Source organism: Neovison vison, chromosome 12, assembly GCF_020171115.1.
Source record: "Neovison vison isolate M4711 chromosome 12, ASM_NN_V1, whole genome shotgun sequence".
In the NCBI taxonomy this organism is placed as follows: Eukaryota; Metazoa; Chordata; class Mammalia; order Carnivora; family Mustelidae; genus Neogale; species Neogale vison.
Genome location: NC_058102.1, coordinates 142,035,040 through 142,053,269, shown reverse-complemented (window position 1 = coordinate 142,053,269; position 18,230 = coordinate 142,035,040). Strand labels below are relative to the sequence as shown.

Below are 18,230 nucleotides of genomic sequence, written 5' to 3'. Positions count from 1 at the left end.
CAAGGCCCCCCTCTCCTAGAAGGTGAAAATCAAACGCAGGTTTTTCAGGACACTCGGGCACCTGCGAAAGCTAAACACCTAACGTTTCCAATAAGCGGAGAACAGCATTCCATGTGTGCGTTTCATTAGCCAGAGAGGCGCCTGGTTACACCGGCGAGTTTATGGACAATAAACAGCGCCATTAAAAGAACATAAACCATTTTCTTAAAATGACTGTGTCGCAGGTAATTTAATAGAGTGTATCATGTTGATTTCTGTTTGTGGGCAAGTAATAAGCAATTAAAATCAGCCCCGATCCGTCTTTAACTAGAAGCCTCGGTGAGCGTGGGGCGATCCCCCTCTGAGCGAGCATTTGGAGGGCTCTTGCAAAGGCAAGAGCGGGGCCTGAGACCACCAGCTCGCAGCCTCAGACTAAATGAAGCCTGGAGGGGCGATCCCCTTTGTTCATGCACCCTACACCGACCGCTCCCTCCTCTCCCCGGTGAGCCAAGGCTGGTCTATGGTTGTTAACAGATGGTGGGAAGGCTATGAACGGAAATGTTCATGTCTCCCCACAAGTAATATGCTGAAGCTCTAAAGCCCAAAGGGACACTATCTGGAGATGGGGACTTTGGGGGGAGGGTAATCAGTGCTAGATGGGATCACAAGGGTGGGGTCCCCATCCTGGGATTAGTGCCCTTATAAAGAGACCCCAGACCTCTCGGTCTCTCTCTCCTCATGTGCACATAAAAGACACTGTCCACCAAGCAGGAGGCGGGCTCTCCCCAGAACTCAACCCTAGTGACACCCTCATCTGAGTCCCCCATCTTCCAGAACTGTGACAAAATCACCTGTGTCGTCTGAACCCCCCCGTCATGGGTATTTCTTTACGTCCACCTGAGCTAACTGATACACAATTCATTTCTGGACTGTTTCTTCACTAAGACATAGTTCACAAACTTCCTGACTCCAGGTACTATCTAAAAGAAAAAGAAACAGAAACAGGCAAAGAAAAAGAAAAAGGGAATGTTGACATAAAGATGGCGAAGGCAAAAAAAAAAATACATATACACACACACACACATATATATATACACATATACACACACACACACATACATATATACACATACACACACACATACATACATACACACACACATATGGAGAAGCATCTAGAGATGAGAAAGACCTCAAAAGATTTCGTGTCCTTAGGTTCTGCAAAAACATGTAAGACTCTACCTTGCTTTCCGAGCACCCAGAAATATGAAAGCAGGTGGGGTCTCTAAAAAAACTCCTGACCTCAACAATCTACTTAAATTTCTTAGGAAACCAAATATAACCATGAAACTCTGCTTACAGACTGAATACCCAGAAAACACCCATCACTTGCGGAAAACTGGAACCCTCAGCAGCACAGCAAACACAGAGTTATACCCATTTCACAGAGGAGGAAAAGGGACTACCCAGGGCTCTGTAGCGAGGAACAGACGTGCAAGGAAAAGCGAACTTGGACCTCGGCTCCAAGTCCCTGTTCTCCCTACTCTGCCGGCTTCCTCTAGCTGGAGGCACAGGTGAACTCTTCTAGAGGAACAAAAATGATCAGAACGTGCACAGGCCACATTCCCATGCACGGAGTAGGTCCCGGAGCTCTGCTGGGTGCTCAACCAGCAGGGCAACTCTGCTTGATCGGACGCTGTCTTCAAAAGCTCCCCCTACCTCCATCAGGGGCAAAGCAGACAGCTCAGCCCCGGCCATGCTGGGGGGTGTCTTCACTCCAGGACCTCCCCTCCAGGTTGGCTTCCAAAGCCCCATCCATTATTTGGCTCCTGGAAGGTGGACTTGGCTGGTTCCTGCCCTCCCTGCAGACATACCCCAACCTTTTAGTCAGTCGATCCATTTGACGACTATTTGCTGAGCACCTACTCTGTGCCAGGCACCGCGGAAACTGCAGAGACATAGACCCAGATGTTCAGTGTTCAAGGAGCCACTAAAACCTCCCTGGTGGGAACAGCGCCCGGGGGTGGGCCATGCTACATCTAGAAGAGCAGCACCCTGAAGACGGGGCACTCGGGGCAATGTCAGTGGGTCACAGGGGAGGCCAGTGTGCAGGAAAATCCTGCCATGAGTGCAGTTTGCCTTCCGTTTGATGCAGAAGGAAAGGGGCTCCTCCACATCTGCCTGACTTTTAAAGCTGATTTAATTTATGAAAACATCGCCCTTCCTCTTCCCCCTTTCTCTGTGCAATCGCAATGTCAGGGTAGCGTCGGAGGAGAAGACTCGGGCTGGGAGCTCAGACCAGACGCCAGCGTTCTAGTTGCGGTTCTGCTTCGGTGGGGTGACCTTGAACCACACAGCACTTGACCTCAGACTTCTGACTCACTAGTGTAAGACAAAGGGGCTGGAACGATGCCTGAAATCATGCCAGTGAGAAGTCTGACCTGATGACTTCCTCCTGCAGGTACAAGGCAAGATGGCTGGGATAAAACATTCTGCCTGGTTCTCGCACCACGCTGTCTTTCTTGCCTTCATTAAAGTTCCCTCAAGCAAAAAACAAACAAACAAACAAACGAAAGCAAAGAACAAAAACAAGAGTCTTCACTCTAGAGAACACACTGCAGGTCACCAGTGGGGAGGTGGGTGGGGCAGGGGGACACAGGTGACGGGGATGGAGGAGAGCAGCTGTCGTGATGAGCACTGGGTGGTGTTTGGAGAGCTGACTCACTGCACTGTACCTGTCTTGGTAAAGCCTGGACCACTAAGGACCTCAGCTGCTGGCCCCTTCCCTGATCACCTGGCATCTCACCACGGCCTGCTCGCTCAGCATTCGTCGCGGACGCTGGAGTCGACCTACATCACCAGCCCCTGCCTGCGCTCCCCACCACCACCCTGGGAGCCCTGGATGAAAAGCCCTGACCTATGTTCTCCAGTCTGGGCCAGAAATGAAAAGGTGCAGTGACCTTAAGCCTCTCTGATGGATGGCATCAAAGCAGCCCCTTTTCTCTGAGGTTCTAAAAAAGAGCTACTTTCTATATCCCATTTCTGCCTCTCTTGGTACTGAATGGTTGGGAAAGATTGTGCCCTTTAAAAAAGTAGGAAGATTAAGTAAACTGCAGGCAGAGCCATGGTTTGTTTCTGTAATGGTGGCGGTCCCTGGGGTCGCCCAGCCCAGCGGGCAGGCAGGCTAGGGAGTCGCACGACTTCCTCTCACAGTGCACCAGAAACATCTGTCCCGTCCACCCCCACCCCCCCAAATCTCCCTCTCCCACCACTGAACACCCGGGAGTAAGAACAACATCTAATATCTTTATGCAAGCATGAGATTTTATTCCACCTATATTTCAGTTGAGGAAGGAGCACTACCATATAAGTTTTAAATGACTCTGGGTCTTGAAATTAATTTACACAAACCCAAAGTAACAAATATTATAATGATATATAATAATTATTATATATTATTGTCAATAACAGCCCAATTATGGAAATAGCCTGAGTGTCCACAGACTGATGAATGAATAAAGAAGAGGGTGGGACCGGTATATGTGTAGGAATATTACGCAGTCATCACAAAGGATGAATCTCGCCATTTGCAATGACATGAATGGAGCTAGAGAGTATAATGCTAAGCGAAGTAAGTCAGTCAGAGAAAGGCAAATACTGTGATTTCACTCCTGTGGAATTTTAAAAACAGAACAAATAAAAGGAAAACAAGAGAGAGAAACAGACCAAGAAACGAAGTCTTCATTCTAGAGAACACACTGCTGGTCACCAGTGGAGAGGTGAGTAGGGGATGGGGGAGCACAGGGGATGAGGATGGAGAAGAGCAGCTGTCGTGAGGAGCCCCCACCATGGTACGGAAGTGCTGACTCCACTGTGGGCTTATCTAACCCTGCATGTCAACTAACCAGGATTTAAATAAAAACTTTACATAAAAATAACAAAACACACAGGTCATAATCATGGCCCTGTATGCTGTTCTGCTAAATGAGGCAAGAGAATCCAGTTTTTGTCTTACAACTGCTTCATCTGAAGAACTGAAGGCCACATAGGGAATACCCTTTTGCCTTTACATTCCTCTTCCCGTGCAAAATTCCTCTTGCCAACAATTTCAATGTTGGGAAAACGACTTCTTAATGATGAATACCTTCCAAGTTCTTTAAGGACACCCATGAATTCCCCCATGAAATGGACAATTCATGCCCAGAAAACTACTAAGACAAGTAAACACAATTTATTTTTATCTTATAAAGACATTAAATTATCTACAAAAGAGAAAGCACTCTTCTATGCAAATATTTCCCAAGTTTCTATGGTGACACTTTCCATTCTTGCTTTTGAGGATGAGTCCCATGACTTCACAGCAAAAGAACACTGAAGAGAACCTAAGAAGCCACTAATAATACATCACTTTGCTATAAATGTTCACACCGGCAAATATAGGGATCTCCTAAAATTTATAAAGCAATTAGATACTAAGCTAAGATTTATACACCCAACTTCCCACACAAAGTAAATTTCTCCTGCTAGGTTATGAATCCCAAGGCAAATGTGAGCTTAGATCTTTTCTCAACATTGACAGGCCCTTTGTTTGTCATCATAGTCCAAAATTACTCAGGGTATATAAATGGATTTTCTGGCTGCTTCTCAAAATGTTGACAACAATACTACTGATAAAATACCATGTTACGTGTCTATATGTCTGTCAAATTCAACAAATGCAAAATACATGACATACAGAACCAAGATTTTTTTTTTTTCAATTAAAGCCGCTGAGTGACAGAAAGGAAAAAACATTGTTAAGTCTTTGGTTTCATGTACTCGAGACAAGCACTGGCAACTAATAGGGGAGGGAAAAAAATCTCTGGCAACTTTAACAAAGCATTTGGCTCTTCACTTCCGATATACCTGGTGAAATCCCAGCAATCTCTGGGAGAAATTAATACTTCTATACCTTGGCATTTTAATTCCATAAGGACCCAACATTTTTTCCCCCCTGAGGATACCTATCAAAAGGTTGGTAAGGCCAGTATGGACAGCAGGAGGAACGAGAAGAAATGAGCAAAGGGCCCAGGAATTTGAACTACAGTATATTCCCCTCTCTCCAAGCTAGATGACCCTGGACAAGTAGCTTAATGTCAGTCTCAAATTTTCTCAGCTGGAAAAGGAAATATTCACACCACACCTGTAGCTTCTTTTTGTAATCAAAACAAACAACACGACAGATGTAAAATCACCTGGCACATCGTAAACATTCAAGAATGGTTAGTTTGTAAACAAGATTTTGGCCCGGTGGGGTATGTCAGGAAGCATGATGCATTCTTCTATCCAATGAAGTCTGTGGAAAGTCATTTGACAGGGCATTTGGAGCTAATTAAAATCCAAGATGGGCCAGAAAAAAAGTATGATGATCTTCTGTTTGCTGTTTCCAGGTCAGGACAGATTATATAATGATATGCATTTGGTTGGATAGTCGGATGGATGACTGGCTGGTTGGCTGGCTGAATAGCTAGTCAGACAGAAGATGGGTGGATGGATGGATGGATAGATGGATGGATGGGTGGGCGGATGGATGGATGGGTGGATGGATGGATGGATGAAAGATAGATGGGTGGGTGGGTGGATGGATGGATGGATGGATGAGTGGGTGGATGGGTGGATGGATGAAGGATGGATGGATGGATGGATAGGTGGGTGGATGGATGGATGGATGGATGAAAGATGGATGGGTGGGTGGATGAATGGATGATGGATGGATGGATGGGTGGATGGATGGATGGATGGATGGGTGGATGGATGATGGATGGATGGGTGGATGGATGGATGATGGATGGATGGATGGATGATGGATGGATGGGCGGGTGGATGGATGGATAAAGGATGGATGGATGGATGATGGATGGATGGATGGATGGGTGGGTGGGTTGATGGATGGATGGATGGGTGGGTGGGTGGATGGATGGATGGATGGGTGGATGGATGGATGGGTGGATGGATGGATGGATGGATGATGGATGGATGGGCGGGTGGATGGATGGATAAAGGATGGATGGATGGATGATGGATGGATGGATGGATGGGTGGGTTGATGGATGGATGGATGGGTGGGTGGGTGGATGGATGGATGGATGGGTGGATGGATGGATGGATGAAGGATGGATGGATGGATGGATGGATGATGGATGGATGGATGGATGGATGAAGGATGGATGGATGGATGGATGGGTGGGTGGATGGATGGATGGATGAGGGATGGATGGATGGATGGGTGGATGGATGATGGATGGATGGATGGGTGGATAGATGGATGGATGGATGGGTGGTGGATGGGTGGATGGATGAAGGATGGATGGATGGATGGGTGGATGGATGATGGATGGATGGATGGGTGGATGGATGAAGGATGGATGGATGGATGGGTGGATGGATGGATGGATGGGTGGGTGGATGGATGGATGGATGGGTGGATGGATGGATGGATGAAGGACGGATGGAGGGATGGATGGGTAGGTGGATGGATGGATGAAGGATAGGTGGGTGGATGGACAGGTGGGTGGATAAAGGACGGAAAGGGGGCAAATGGGTGGGAGGCTGGGAGGTTGGAGGGTTGGGTGAGTAGCTGGATAGGTGGGTAAGCAGATGGGTGGTGGATGGGTAGATGGAGGGAAGTAAACGGATGGACAAATGAATGGATGAGTGAGAGGGTGGATGACTGGAGGAGGTATGGGCAGACGGAGATTTTGGAACCTACTTCCAAGACTATCAAAATTCCTAAAGAAAAAGGGAGAAAATGACCAAGTCACAGTCCCGTGTGTCTTTCATTAGTTAATCAGTGATTCCAGAGGAGTAAGATCAGCTTCACCACAGCCTCCACCACTTTCTCCTTCCAGAACACTACTGAGGTCTTGAGTTCTGTTTTCCATAGAAGAGTTTTCTGCAGTCAAAATGCTTAACGTTCACATACGCACGTGTAAAAGATACCAGGGAGCTAACAAACTCTCCAGAGACACATCCAGGAAAATACCACATCCTTTACCAAATACTTCGCAGCAGCAAAAGCTTTGGCCCTTACCTGAAGGTGGGTCCATTCTGTATTTATTCTCTTGACACCAACCAACTGGTCGAAGTCTGTAATCCAAGTAAAACAACCACTGGTCATAGGATTCAGTGTCCTCCAATCCCACATAGCGAAGGCGTAATCTTCCTCCAACATTTTCAATCACACTAACTATCCAGTACTGAAAAGGGCTCTGAGAATCCTGAAGTTCTATTAAGGAATCAACTGTAATGAGGTCTATAGGGCCTTTCCCTCGCAGAGGCTGTTTAAACAGAAGCAAAACTCCTTATTTTAAACTTTATTTTAAGGTTCTCACGGAAACAGATGACAGCAGAAGATAATATTTTTTCACACCATCATCCAAGCTACTGGCAAACAGTCTGGTGTTTCCCTCCACCCCCAACCCCTTCCCGCTCCTTCCACACACACGTTCATTCCCCCAGACCTCTGTCCAACAACAAGAATCACAAGTAAACAGAACATAACAGTTTGTGCTCGGCTCTCACCAAACAAATCACCCTTCCCAGATAAAATGGCATTTGTTAGAAATAAGCATGCTTTTAAGAAGACTTACACCAAATTGGCCTCCCACTAGAAAATATGTGGTAGCTCAATGTCTCTTTTCCCAGACCATGGGGCTATCAACGTACCCCACAACTCAACAGACATTCATCTTATCATGGCTAGCTACCATGTGAATGATTAAGATGCTTGCATACTTTTAAGTGAGCAAAGCATGAACACGTATCAAGGACGTGTCTAACACACATGAATGATCAGCTACATGAGGCAATTACATAGTTATTTCTACACTTGGTCCCACTGTTGGTTTAGAGAATGTATATATATATATATATATATATATATATATATATATATATATATACATATATTTATATAATTAGTGCCCCGTATAAGCAAACTTCTCAGCATACGTTGGCACATGAAAAGGGTGTTTGTTCAGTCAGTCTTGTAGGCAAATACGTTAAAAAAAAAAAAAAAGAATGAACAAAGTAAGATAATTCGTCCTTCTGAAAGGGTGAAGAATCGTCATTTTGATTTGCTAACCAAACAAATCAGGAGCCATTAAGATAAGCAAATAAACCAGGCAAAATCTTCACAGAATAAAACCGGATAACCGTGTCTTAGACAGCAGTGCTCCAAAAGTCAATGTCATTTATGAGAGGAGGGAAATTCATCGTTAACGTTAAGAGAATAATGATATCGTCACGATCCACATCATATTCTTGTTATTTAGTTTCCCCCTTTTTTCGAGGGGCATTCCATAACCAGATGTGGTGACTCAATAATTACGTATGACAGTATGGCGCTCCTTCCGTTCTACCATACGGAGTAAAGATCAAAGTGCTTTATCTTACAGTTACTGCCAAACGAACCATCACCACAGCAGATCACCTGTTTTTTCTTCGGCACCTTAAGCATACCTTAACCACACTGAAATAGGATTAGCCAATACCCCTGTGGTCTTCAGAAGGGAGGCTGATTCAATTATTACTCAACACGCGTACATTGTTGGCGTGTGTTGTTGGCGTGCGTGTACTCAACCAGAACGGAAGAGTCAATGGGACCATTTGTTAGCACGCTCCAAGACTCTAACAGGGCATGTTCGTGCTTCGTGGTCACATCTACGGAAGAGGTCTTCTCCAGGATTTTATTTACATTCACGAATATAGGTCAGAGGCTCCCATGTAGAGGATAATGGAAAGATATCCTAATGATAGCATTATTTAAAAATCTGTTCACACAGAAGCCAGTTTTCCACTTATTGATTGTACCACAGATGCAGAAGCTTTGGTGCCATGAGAATCATTACCTTAAACAATTTTGGGGGGAAAAACAGGAAGTTAGGCTATCTGGACAGAATATCCACACGTACACGTGTACCCGCTGAAGGATATAGGCAGAGGTGCTCATGCAACCGTGAGGCTTCAGACACAGACTAGCTGAGAAACAACAATACATACACCTTCCAGGAGGTTGGCCGGCGCCGTCCGGGAACCAGTCAAGTCACGAATGAGGAATTCCGTCCAGTCTGTGTACTTCTCTTTGATTGCTGGCAAGATAAGAGAAGAAGAAGAAAAAACACACCTCAGCACAGCAGGCGAGTATCAGGTTCAGTTTAAAATCAAAGCACTTTTCTTTTTTTTTCTTTTTTTCAGAGTTTAGTTTTTATTTATTTGACAGACAGAGATCACACGCAGGCAGAGTCAGGCAAGAGAGAGAGGGGGAAGCAGGCTCCCTGCCAAGCAGAGAGTCCGATGTGGGGCTCCATCCCAGGACCCTGAGATCATGACCTGAGCCGAAGGCAGAGGCTTAAACCCACTGAGCCACCCAGGTGCCCCTCAAAGCACTTTTCTGTACACATGTGTTGTTTTGATACTTTTCTTCATTTTAAGCATCACACTGGAGAGCTAACACGGTGACCAGAAATCTGCCCACAGCGGGTGACCTTGTGCCTGTGGCATGCTCGCACTTGCTGGGCGTCGGGGGGATTAAAGAAGAGGGGGCCATGAAGTTTGAGGAGAATGCACTCGGCCATTTCTGTGAGAGAAAAGCAGATATCGTGAAGCACCGAATTCGGGGATGGGGAGGGGGATTCCGAGAAGGAAGAGACCAGGGAGGGACAGAAGTCAGAGGACAATCCCCAGGTGGAAAAACAGCAGCAGGCTCTGAATGACACGGAATTCTGCAGGCGGAGACAAGGAACAAGGGACTTTCTGACTGAGAGGCCCGGGAAGGGAGGACGTGAACGAAGGCCGCACAGTTGTTGACCGACTCTGGCCCAGTCTGAGTACAGGGCGCGGGGAAACACCACCGATCAACAGCCCAGAAAGCAGACACATTAAGTCAACAGGAAATCTCTGCCTATCTGAAAATAGCACAGAGGCTTGAATGGAAACAAAAGAGGCCAACGGCAGAGAAACCGAGGTAAGGAGTGGCTACAGCTCTCCAAGGACAAAAGCGAGGGGACCGCAAACTGCGGGGACCACGTTGAGAGCAAGGAAGGAATGTAGCGGAGACATCCTGAAGAACGACATTTCAGACGTTGGAAGCCAACCATCTCCTAGGGCTTAGAACCCGAGACTAGAGGAACAGTACATTCCTGGCACATCTCCCAAAGTACAGATCTCCAAAGGCTTCACCCAGTGACATCCACACCCAGGACAGGCCCAGAGCCTTCCCGGGGCCTCACGGGCTTCACGAATCAGCAACACAGGAGAAGCATGGCCCAGATTCCCGCCTACCCACTCCGTGGATCACGTGGGGAGCCAGCAGGCCAGGGAGCACTGCCTAGAATACATCGAGTCCTTAGCCTCTGTGGAAGGTTCCAGATGCAAGTGGTTTGCACGTTGCCTGTGTTCTGCAGAGGCACAATACAACAATTTCTTGCTCATACCTCAAGGAACAGGTACCGTAGCAGGCTCTGCCCTCACTGGCTACAACTTTGAGTAATTTATCCCACTTATCTTGTGCTCTTTCCTCATCAGTGTAAGGGTGCTAACAACATTTTAGCCTATGGGCTGCTAGCAGTTTTAGAGAAGATACACACATCAGTAAAACCTAACCATACTGGCACACACCAGGCAATTAATAAGAAGCAGCTCGTCTTTTTGTAAGTGTATATTAAAGTATGACACACTCTCACCAAGTATTTACTGTTCATTCCCACAAATGCCAGGCTGAGGCTGCACACGTGCGCTGGCCTGATCACCAACAGAAGCGGAGACAGCAGCGATTGCCATCACTAACCTGCATCCTAGTCAATATCCCTCCCTCACACGCTAAGGATCCCAAGACAACCAGAACCAAAATGGAAGAATTCAGGCAACATAAAGGGGATCCAGACAAGGCTGCAAAGTCCAGCTTTCCCCCATTCAATGCCCCAACCATGGTTTTGCTTAAAAAGGAGCAATTCACCCATTCATCAGCTTCTACCTCTAGACTTTTTGCTCAAATAAAATACCATCTTCCTTATTTTCTACATACACACTCATAAGGTAATGCATCTAAACAGGAACAGGAACTGTTACAGTGTCCTTTTCTGTCCTTAAAAGTGTAGCCTCCATTAGTCAGTGCTGTACCCATTTCTAAATTAGCCCCCTGCTGTGTACTAAATGACTTGTGTCCCCCCATATTCCTACTGAATCCTAATGTCCAATGCGACTACATCAGGAGGTGGGACCCTTGGGAGGTAATTAGGTTTAGAGGAGGTCATGAGGGTGGAGCCCTCCTGATGGGATCAGTGCCCTCATACGTGAGACCCCAGATCCTCGACCCTCCCACCACGTGAAATTCCAACAGAAGGAAGCAACTCTGAACCAGGAACTAGAATCTGCTGGTGCCTTACTTGAACCTCCAGCCTCTGGAACTTTGAGAAATAAATTTCTGTGGTTTACAAGACCCAAAGAGTATGGTATTTCTGTTACAGCAGCCTGAATGGACAGAGACCGCCCTCCTGCATGCCCATGGTCACCGAGAAGACCAAAAGGAAACGGCATACAAGACAACGGAATGAAAATCTGTATTTCCCTTTTACTTTCCCAGCATAACTTTAACTTCCTCTGGGTCTTGGGATCATTATGACAGTGTTCTGAGGGTGATGTTTCTAACTAACTTTTCCCAAGTTCATAGAAATAACAAGGGTCACCCCCAGCTTCAAACTCAAGTATGCAGACGCCAATCCTACCCGGAGTCTTTCCATGGGAATCTATGACTCTCAAAGCTTCTGCATACAGATAAATCAGTAATTTGTAGGCATGATAGACAGAATATGAAAATTACTGTCTAACCCAAAGTTTCAAGATGAGGACAATACACAACTGTGCCCAGCAAATATGCATTCCTTATTTCTTTACCAAAAAATGACAATCAGCCTAGCTGGGTGAAATATGGTCCCATACCCGACAGATTTATGTCCATATCCACTACAAGAAGAAAGTTCAATGGCTTACTTAAGGGGTGGTTCTAACATCCACATAATCCAAGTGAACATTGAAATTAAAAATTTTTAAACATGCCATCACCTTATGAAGACATCGTGTAATGTTGAAATTGAAGTGGGTTGGGCTGTAGTAAGAGAACGGTAGAGATGCTTCTAAAATTATACCTTGTGAGCCCTCCAGCCCAGAGCTCCTATAACTATCCATTAATGTCTCTACACAAGGCTCTGAAGCAATCTTTCTTGTGCCACACAGTATCTAGACAAATTACTCTCACTAAAAAAATGGATCTTAGCTGTAAAGATATACTAACAACTTTTGATTAAGAAGTAGAAAGGAAACAGTTCTCAGAAATACTGTTACTTTTTTAAAAAAAATATTTTATTTATTTATTTGGCAGAGAGAGCACAAGCAGGGGGAGCAGCAGGCAGCTCCCAGCTGAGCAGGGAGCCCAGTGCAGGACTTGATCCTGGGACTCTCAGACATGACCTGAGCCAAAGGCAGGTGCTTAACTGAATGGGCTGCCCAGCTGTTAACAGACAGAACCACCCAAACACTGCGACTTTTAAAAGAAAAACTGTTCTGGTCAACATTTAGTTCTCAAAACTCAATATTCAAATGTAAAAAAATCTATTAGAGAAAATACCACCATATGTATTTTTAAAAAACTATGCAAAACAAGTCTATAATTCGCAGTCAATGGACTTATTTTGAGTAATACTGAATTCAGTTAAATTTTAGTACAATCAAAATTGTCTAGAAATCCCTTAGAATCCATTGCAACAGAAGCTGACCTGAACTTTCCTGGGTGTCCACATAAGTTTCTAATTAGAAGTTCTAAGACTATAAATTTTCATTTACTACAGAATGCCTCTCTTCAAAGACTCAATCAAGCTTCATGGATCTGGGAGTTTACCAAATTTGGAAAATGTTTCACCATTTTATTTTTGAAAAATATAAAAATTTTGAAAATTTTTTCTCTCCCTCCTAAGCACAGGTTACCTGAAGAAAACTAGACCAAAGTGCATCATAATCAAATGGCTCGATATCAGTGATAAACAGAAATGTTACATTACTTACAGAGGATAAGTATGATGGGGATAAAACGAGGTAGATTTCTTCTTGGAAATAATGCAAATGAGAAGACTGTGGTGCATTTTTTAAAGCATATTTTTAAGTCTTGAAAAGAAGACACTGTCAACCTAGGGTTCAATATTCAGTAAAAACAAAACAAAACAAATGTATAAAAAAATGAAGCTAAGAGGAAAACTTTTCAGACACACAAAACCTGAGAGAATTCATCACCAGCAGGCTCACACTACAAGAAATGTTACAGGAAAAATTCAAGCAGAAAAACATGATATTATGTGAAAATATGAATTACATAAAGGAATAGAGTACAGGGAAATGGAAATTGTGGCTACATTGTTTATTGTATGTAAATGATTCCACAGTAAAGCTATTTTTAAAAATTCAAAAAAAAAAAAAGACTCAATCAACTAGCATGGCTATAAGAGCCATCTTTCTCAAATGGGAAAAAAATTCCTTGCCCTCTGGTCATTATCTTTTCCATCGGATGATCCAGGCATTAAATTTCGGAAGACCTACAACATAGCAGACACCCAAAGACATTGAATGTGAACTCTACACCCAGAAAGAAATGATTAAAATGAAAACAAAATAGATGGATAAAAGTTTGTCCATAACACTGTAATCACTTCCACATGCTGTTAGCTTATACGGAGACACTCCTGAGAGTTCATAAGATTCTCTATTCATAAGAGTAAAATCAGGATCCTTGTACAACCTTCTCATGAACATGTTTCCAAGGTTCTATTCAGTTTTAACATTTTATAAACTTTGCATAGAAAATACATATACTTTAGTCAACTTTGCTTCTTAAGAAATCCAGGTTACACTCGTCATTTTAACACCCCGTGTGGGGAGCTACGCCTCTCTCACTGCAGGATGCAATCATGAACATGAGTTTCAGAAAGAGAAAACACACACATGTGCATACACACACACACACACACACACACACACACATACACATACACACACACCTATGCTTCTTTGCAAAGACATTCATAGATGGCCCTCAAGTCCCACAACAGCATTATGGGGATTACAGAGACACCTATAAAAAGGGTCCCAAACAGGGGTGCCTGGCTGGCTCAGTCCACAAAACATGTGACTCTTGATCTCTGGGTCATGAGTTCAAGTCCCACATTGGGTGTAGAGAGAACTTTGGAGGAAAAACAAAAAGGTTCCAAATAAAAGTCAAGTCACCATCTTCCCCCCTCTCCCCAGGATTTGGGAAGACACCAGTCCTGTTGGACTTCCAGGCCCATCAAGCGTATGAAAACACCTTCAATGATTCCTCACTTCTCAAGGAGGCCATCTGCTGGGGACACTGGTCTGCGGTTCAGAGCTGCCCCTTCAGGGGGACCCTGAACACGGAGACTTGGACTGAAGTCAGAGGGACATATTCCTCCCCTCTCCGTCCATGTCGGCAGTTGAACAGACAGGTCCACAGGGAAGACAGGCTGCGTCATACCTTTCCACTCACCGGGAAAATAAGCAGAGTAATTCCAATGGGCAGTGAGCCGCTTTCTGCTGAGCCACTCAGATCTACTCTAGCTGGAAGAAAAGCCAAGCATTCCTGCATCTTAAGAGTCTAAACACACAGAGGCTAATTTTTGTTCATGGCAATTTTCTCCACTCACTGCCAACTAAAGCTTCTTTGAATTTATTGTGTTGCTTGTAATTTTGGTTCTGTCTTGCTCTTTGGTTGTTCCCTTCTTCTAGAGCTTTTTCTGCCATTTTCAAAACCTCTTGACACAGTAAAGCAGAGCATTTTCTCCTGCCGTATGCCCAGCATCCTCTGACTTGCAGGGTTGTTTCGTAGTTATGTCCTTCCTTTTCTCTCCTATCAGGTGTTCTCTTGGGGTGTCTGGTGGCCCGGCACACGTCAGCTAGAGCCCACCAAAAAGCTGAAGGGGAAACTCTGTCCCAGAGCGGAGGCTTGTAACTCAGAACAGGTGTTTGGTAACTCCCATCTGAGAAGGAAATGCCCGAACTAGTCTCTCTGTTCTCCCCAAACAGTTCCGTCCATTTCTTCAGAGATGAACCCAGAGGATACACAGCGTCTCTAGTTCTTGGTTGTCCCAATACGGTAGGGAACATAGAGCCTGGGAAGTGTTCTGACCCCATTAAACCCTGCCATTTCCAGCCTCACCTGGGACTCCCACTCACCCAGCACTGCAAGGACTCCAAGCCCCCCCAACCAAGTGTGGCCCCCGCCCATCTTTGGCAGTTACCAACCCTTCATGAGCTTTCAAGCTGCAGGAACATTTTTGAGATATCTTTTCTGCACAAGTCTCTCTTCAATTCTCTCTGTGTGGGTTCATGTATTTTTTTTTCTTCCTTCACTATCATTTTAAAGTAGCCTCTGGAGGAAGAAGAGATAAATAAAAATGCTCCATCCACAGAAAACTCCTGGCTCACAACAGAACTGGGCTTTACCATACGGTGTCAGGCAGCAGCCTTTGAGGTATCAGGAAACTATTCTTTAACACTGACTTCGCTAAAGAAAAGAAGTGCAACAGTGAATCCTGAATTATAAATGGAAACATTTATACTTACTATTAAGAAGAAAAGACTATAAAGCTCCTTCCCTTGCGTTTTTTTTTTAAGATTTTATTTATTTATTTGACAGAGAGAGATCACAAGTAGACAGAGAGGCAGGCAGAGAGAGAGGGGGAAGCAGGCTCCCTGCTGAGCAGAGAGCCCGATGCGGGACTCGATCCCAGGACCCTGAGATCATGACCTGAGCTGAAGGCAGCGGCTTAACCCACTGAGCCACCCAGGCGCCCTCCCTTGTGGTTTTTTAAAGGAAAGTATCTACATTAATTTTTCATACAGTTTCAAATGAAATTGTTCCCTCAAACAGAAGGACAGGTCACAAAATGACTCAACAGGTCGACAGGATTGATAAGCTCCTACTGTGTGACAGGTTCAGATAAAAGCATTCCTATCTCCAGTAATTAATGAGATGAAGATGGTAACTTGTGAAAATTGCTGCAAAAATTATCTCTACGCACAGATACACACACATACTCCTTAGTACTCACTAACTATAGATTGGAGGGAAATTCAGCCCCCCAGGATTCTTTCCGTTATGTAAATATACTTGCACAATTACAAAAAGTAGTATTACTATTTTGCTCTGAAGATCGGGATCTCGCAAAAACACAACCTGAGCACTGCTGGAGGGAACCAACAGAGAGTGACGACTTTCGGCTGAAACAGAGACAATGAGTGGTCTCGACGTCAGAAGAGTCCACATCGCTGAAACACAGACTATTAAGGCCATTATAATCCTTAAAACCTTGGTCAGTGCGTACACAGACCCTTAACAAGGAAGCCCTCGGCTACTTAACATTCTACACATTGCTCAGAATTTTCCTCAATATTGGGAATGAGCGCAGGAGAGTTCCTCCGTGTTGAGATTAGTTCTTATGGGGTCATACGTGACTTTGCGTGGAGACGGCTTCATTGGGTGGTTATAAGCCTTAAACGACAAAAGGCTTCCTGGCAGTTTTCACGCTGGTGGCTCAGTATCCTCGGATGATGCTTTCTGTCGCTCCCTCTTTAATGCATTCCAACATTTATATAAACACACTCGGTCTCCCTTTAGAAGATTGTACTTGAAATATTGCAAAACGTTGCTTTAATTATACACGAACAAATTTCTGACAATCCAAATTTAACTTTTAATAAACCTGTACCTCAGATCACAGATACGAAACGACAGCCATGGGCATAAAAACCACATGGTTAATATTTTATTAATTTCAGAAATTATAATGAGATGAAAAATGTCTTCCAGAGTGGGATGATACTTTTTAGCCTTCTAATCCCTTAACTGCCTCTCCCTATGTTGAATATTAATGCTGATTTAAGCTAACGACCACATCTTCAAACACTGACAAACTGGTACCAAAAAAGGAAATCTACCTTCTGGAGAATAATTCCTCGTGTAAACCAATTCGTTTTTAGTTTCTGTTCCCGCTTCCCTGCATTGTTATAAAACTGATCACCTGCTACGTAATGGAAAAACGTCAACCTCTCTTGTTACGCTTTGCAAGAATAGTCTTAACGCAACAGGATCCATCAGGCACAAAGACAGTGACTTGCTGAAGGTTTTCAGGAGAACAAGATCAATAGTGAATAGATGAGACACGAGGCTTACATCAATACAAATGTCGACACATCGACACACGCAGCTACATATTTTTTAATTGACACTACAGCGCACACTGGAGTTCCCATTGTCCGCACGTCTCTCACATCCAAATCCAAGGTCTGTCCTTTGTGTTACGCACCCAAGCACATACAGACAGGAAAACAAGCACGCTTGAGATCTCCCTAAAACTCAGGATTCAAACCCGATTTCTGCACCCCGACACGCCAATCCGGCATCAACAGCTTCCCAACTTCCCTTTGCTAGTAGTTAAGTTATTCCTACAGTTCATGCAAGTCACGGCTCCCTGGAAAAGGAATGTATTCTACTAAGCTGTGACAGTGTTTTATCTGCCTGTTTAAATAAGGCAAGTACGTCAGTACATATCTATTTGCTGTGATGCCTTGTTGAGGGGAATCGGGAGGATCACAGAGTGCTTTCTTGTCAGTTCCTGGAAATGGCATGAGGTCCGTCCGTCTGGGGCAGGAGCAGCAGGGAATGCCTCCGTCGGTGACACGCAGATTCAGGGGCTCTGTCGGAAGGAGCCACACCCACCACCATGCTTGTTCTCCGTACTTAAAACCACACCCTTTCCATCCTGTACCCAGTGAACTGTGAGTGCATCATCTTCTCCACGCCTGCCTCCCTCTGACCACCGCCCCCAGTCCCCCACTGCACTAGAATGACCAGGCTTATCACCGCAGCATAAAGAAAAAGACTGAGCCAAATCATTCCCTGTAAGTCCTAGAACCACCCAACCTTGTATACCGCCCCCCCGCCCTAGAACTCTCTTTTCTTTTTTTTTATTTATTTTTTATTTTCAGCATAACAGTATTCATTATTTTTGCACCACACCCAGTGCTCCATGCAATCCGTGCCCTCTATAATACCCACCACCTGGTACCCCTTTCTGATCAACCAATACCCTATTTCTCTGCTCCCCTCCAAAACCAAACGTAAGCAAAGAAGACTAAATTCACTCCTATCC

General features: G+C 44.7%; 1 protein-coding gene across 3 annotated transcripts in view; it reads right to left on the bottom strand.

Moving 5' to 3' along the window:
- The window catches only part of SFMBT2 (Scm like with four mbt domains 2), a 201,165-nt gene that overhangs the window by 105,338 nt on the left and 77,597 nt on the right, over positions 1-18,230 (bottom strand). Inside the window, exons 1-3 of one of the 3 annotated variants that reach the window (XM_044227658.1) lie at positions 13,075-13,151; positions 9,019-9,107; positions 7,049-7,295 (exon numbers count right to left, since the gene is read on the bottom strand). In XM_044227658.1, the coding sequence (XP_044083593.1) occupies positions 7,049-7,064 (16 nt within the window). In that variant the 5' untranslated portion in view covers positions 7,065-7,295; positions 9,019-9,107; positions 13,075-13,151. Of the gene's footprint in view, positions 1-7,048; positions 7,296-9,018; positions 9,108-13,074; positions 13,152-18,230 lie in introns of those variants that run through there. The other 2 variants (XM_044227656.1, XM_044227657.1) reach the window with 2 other exon arrangements.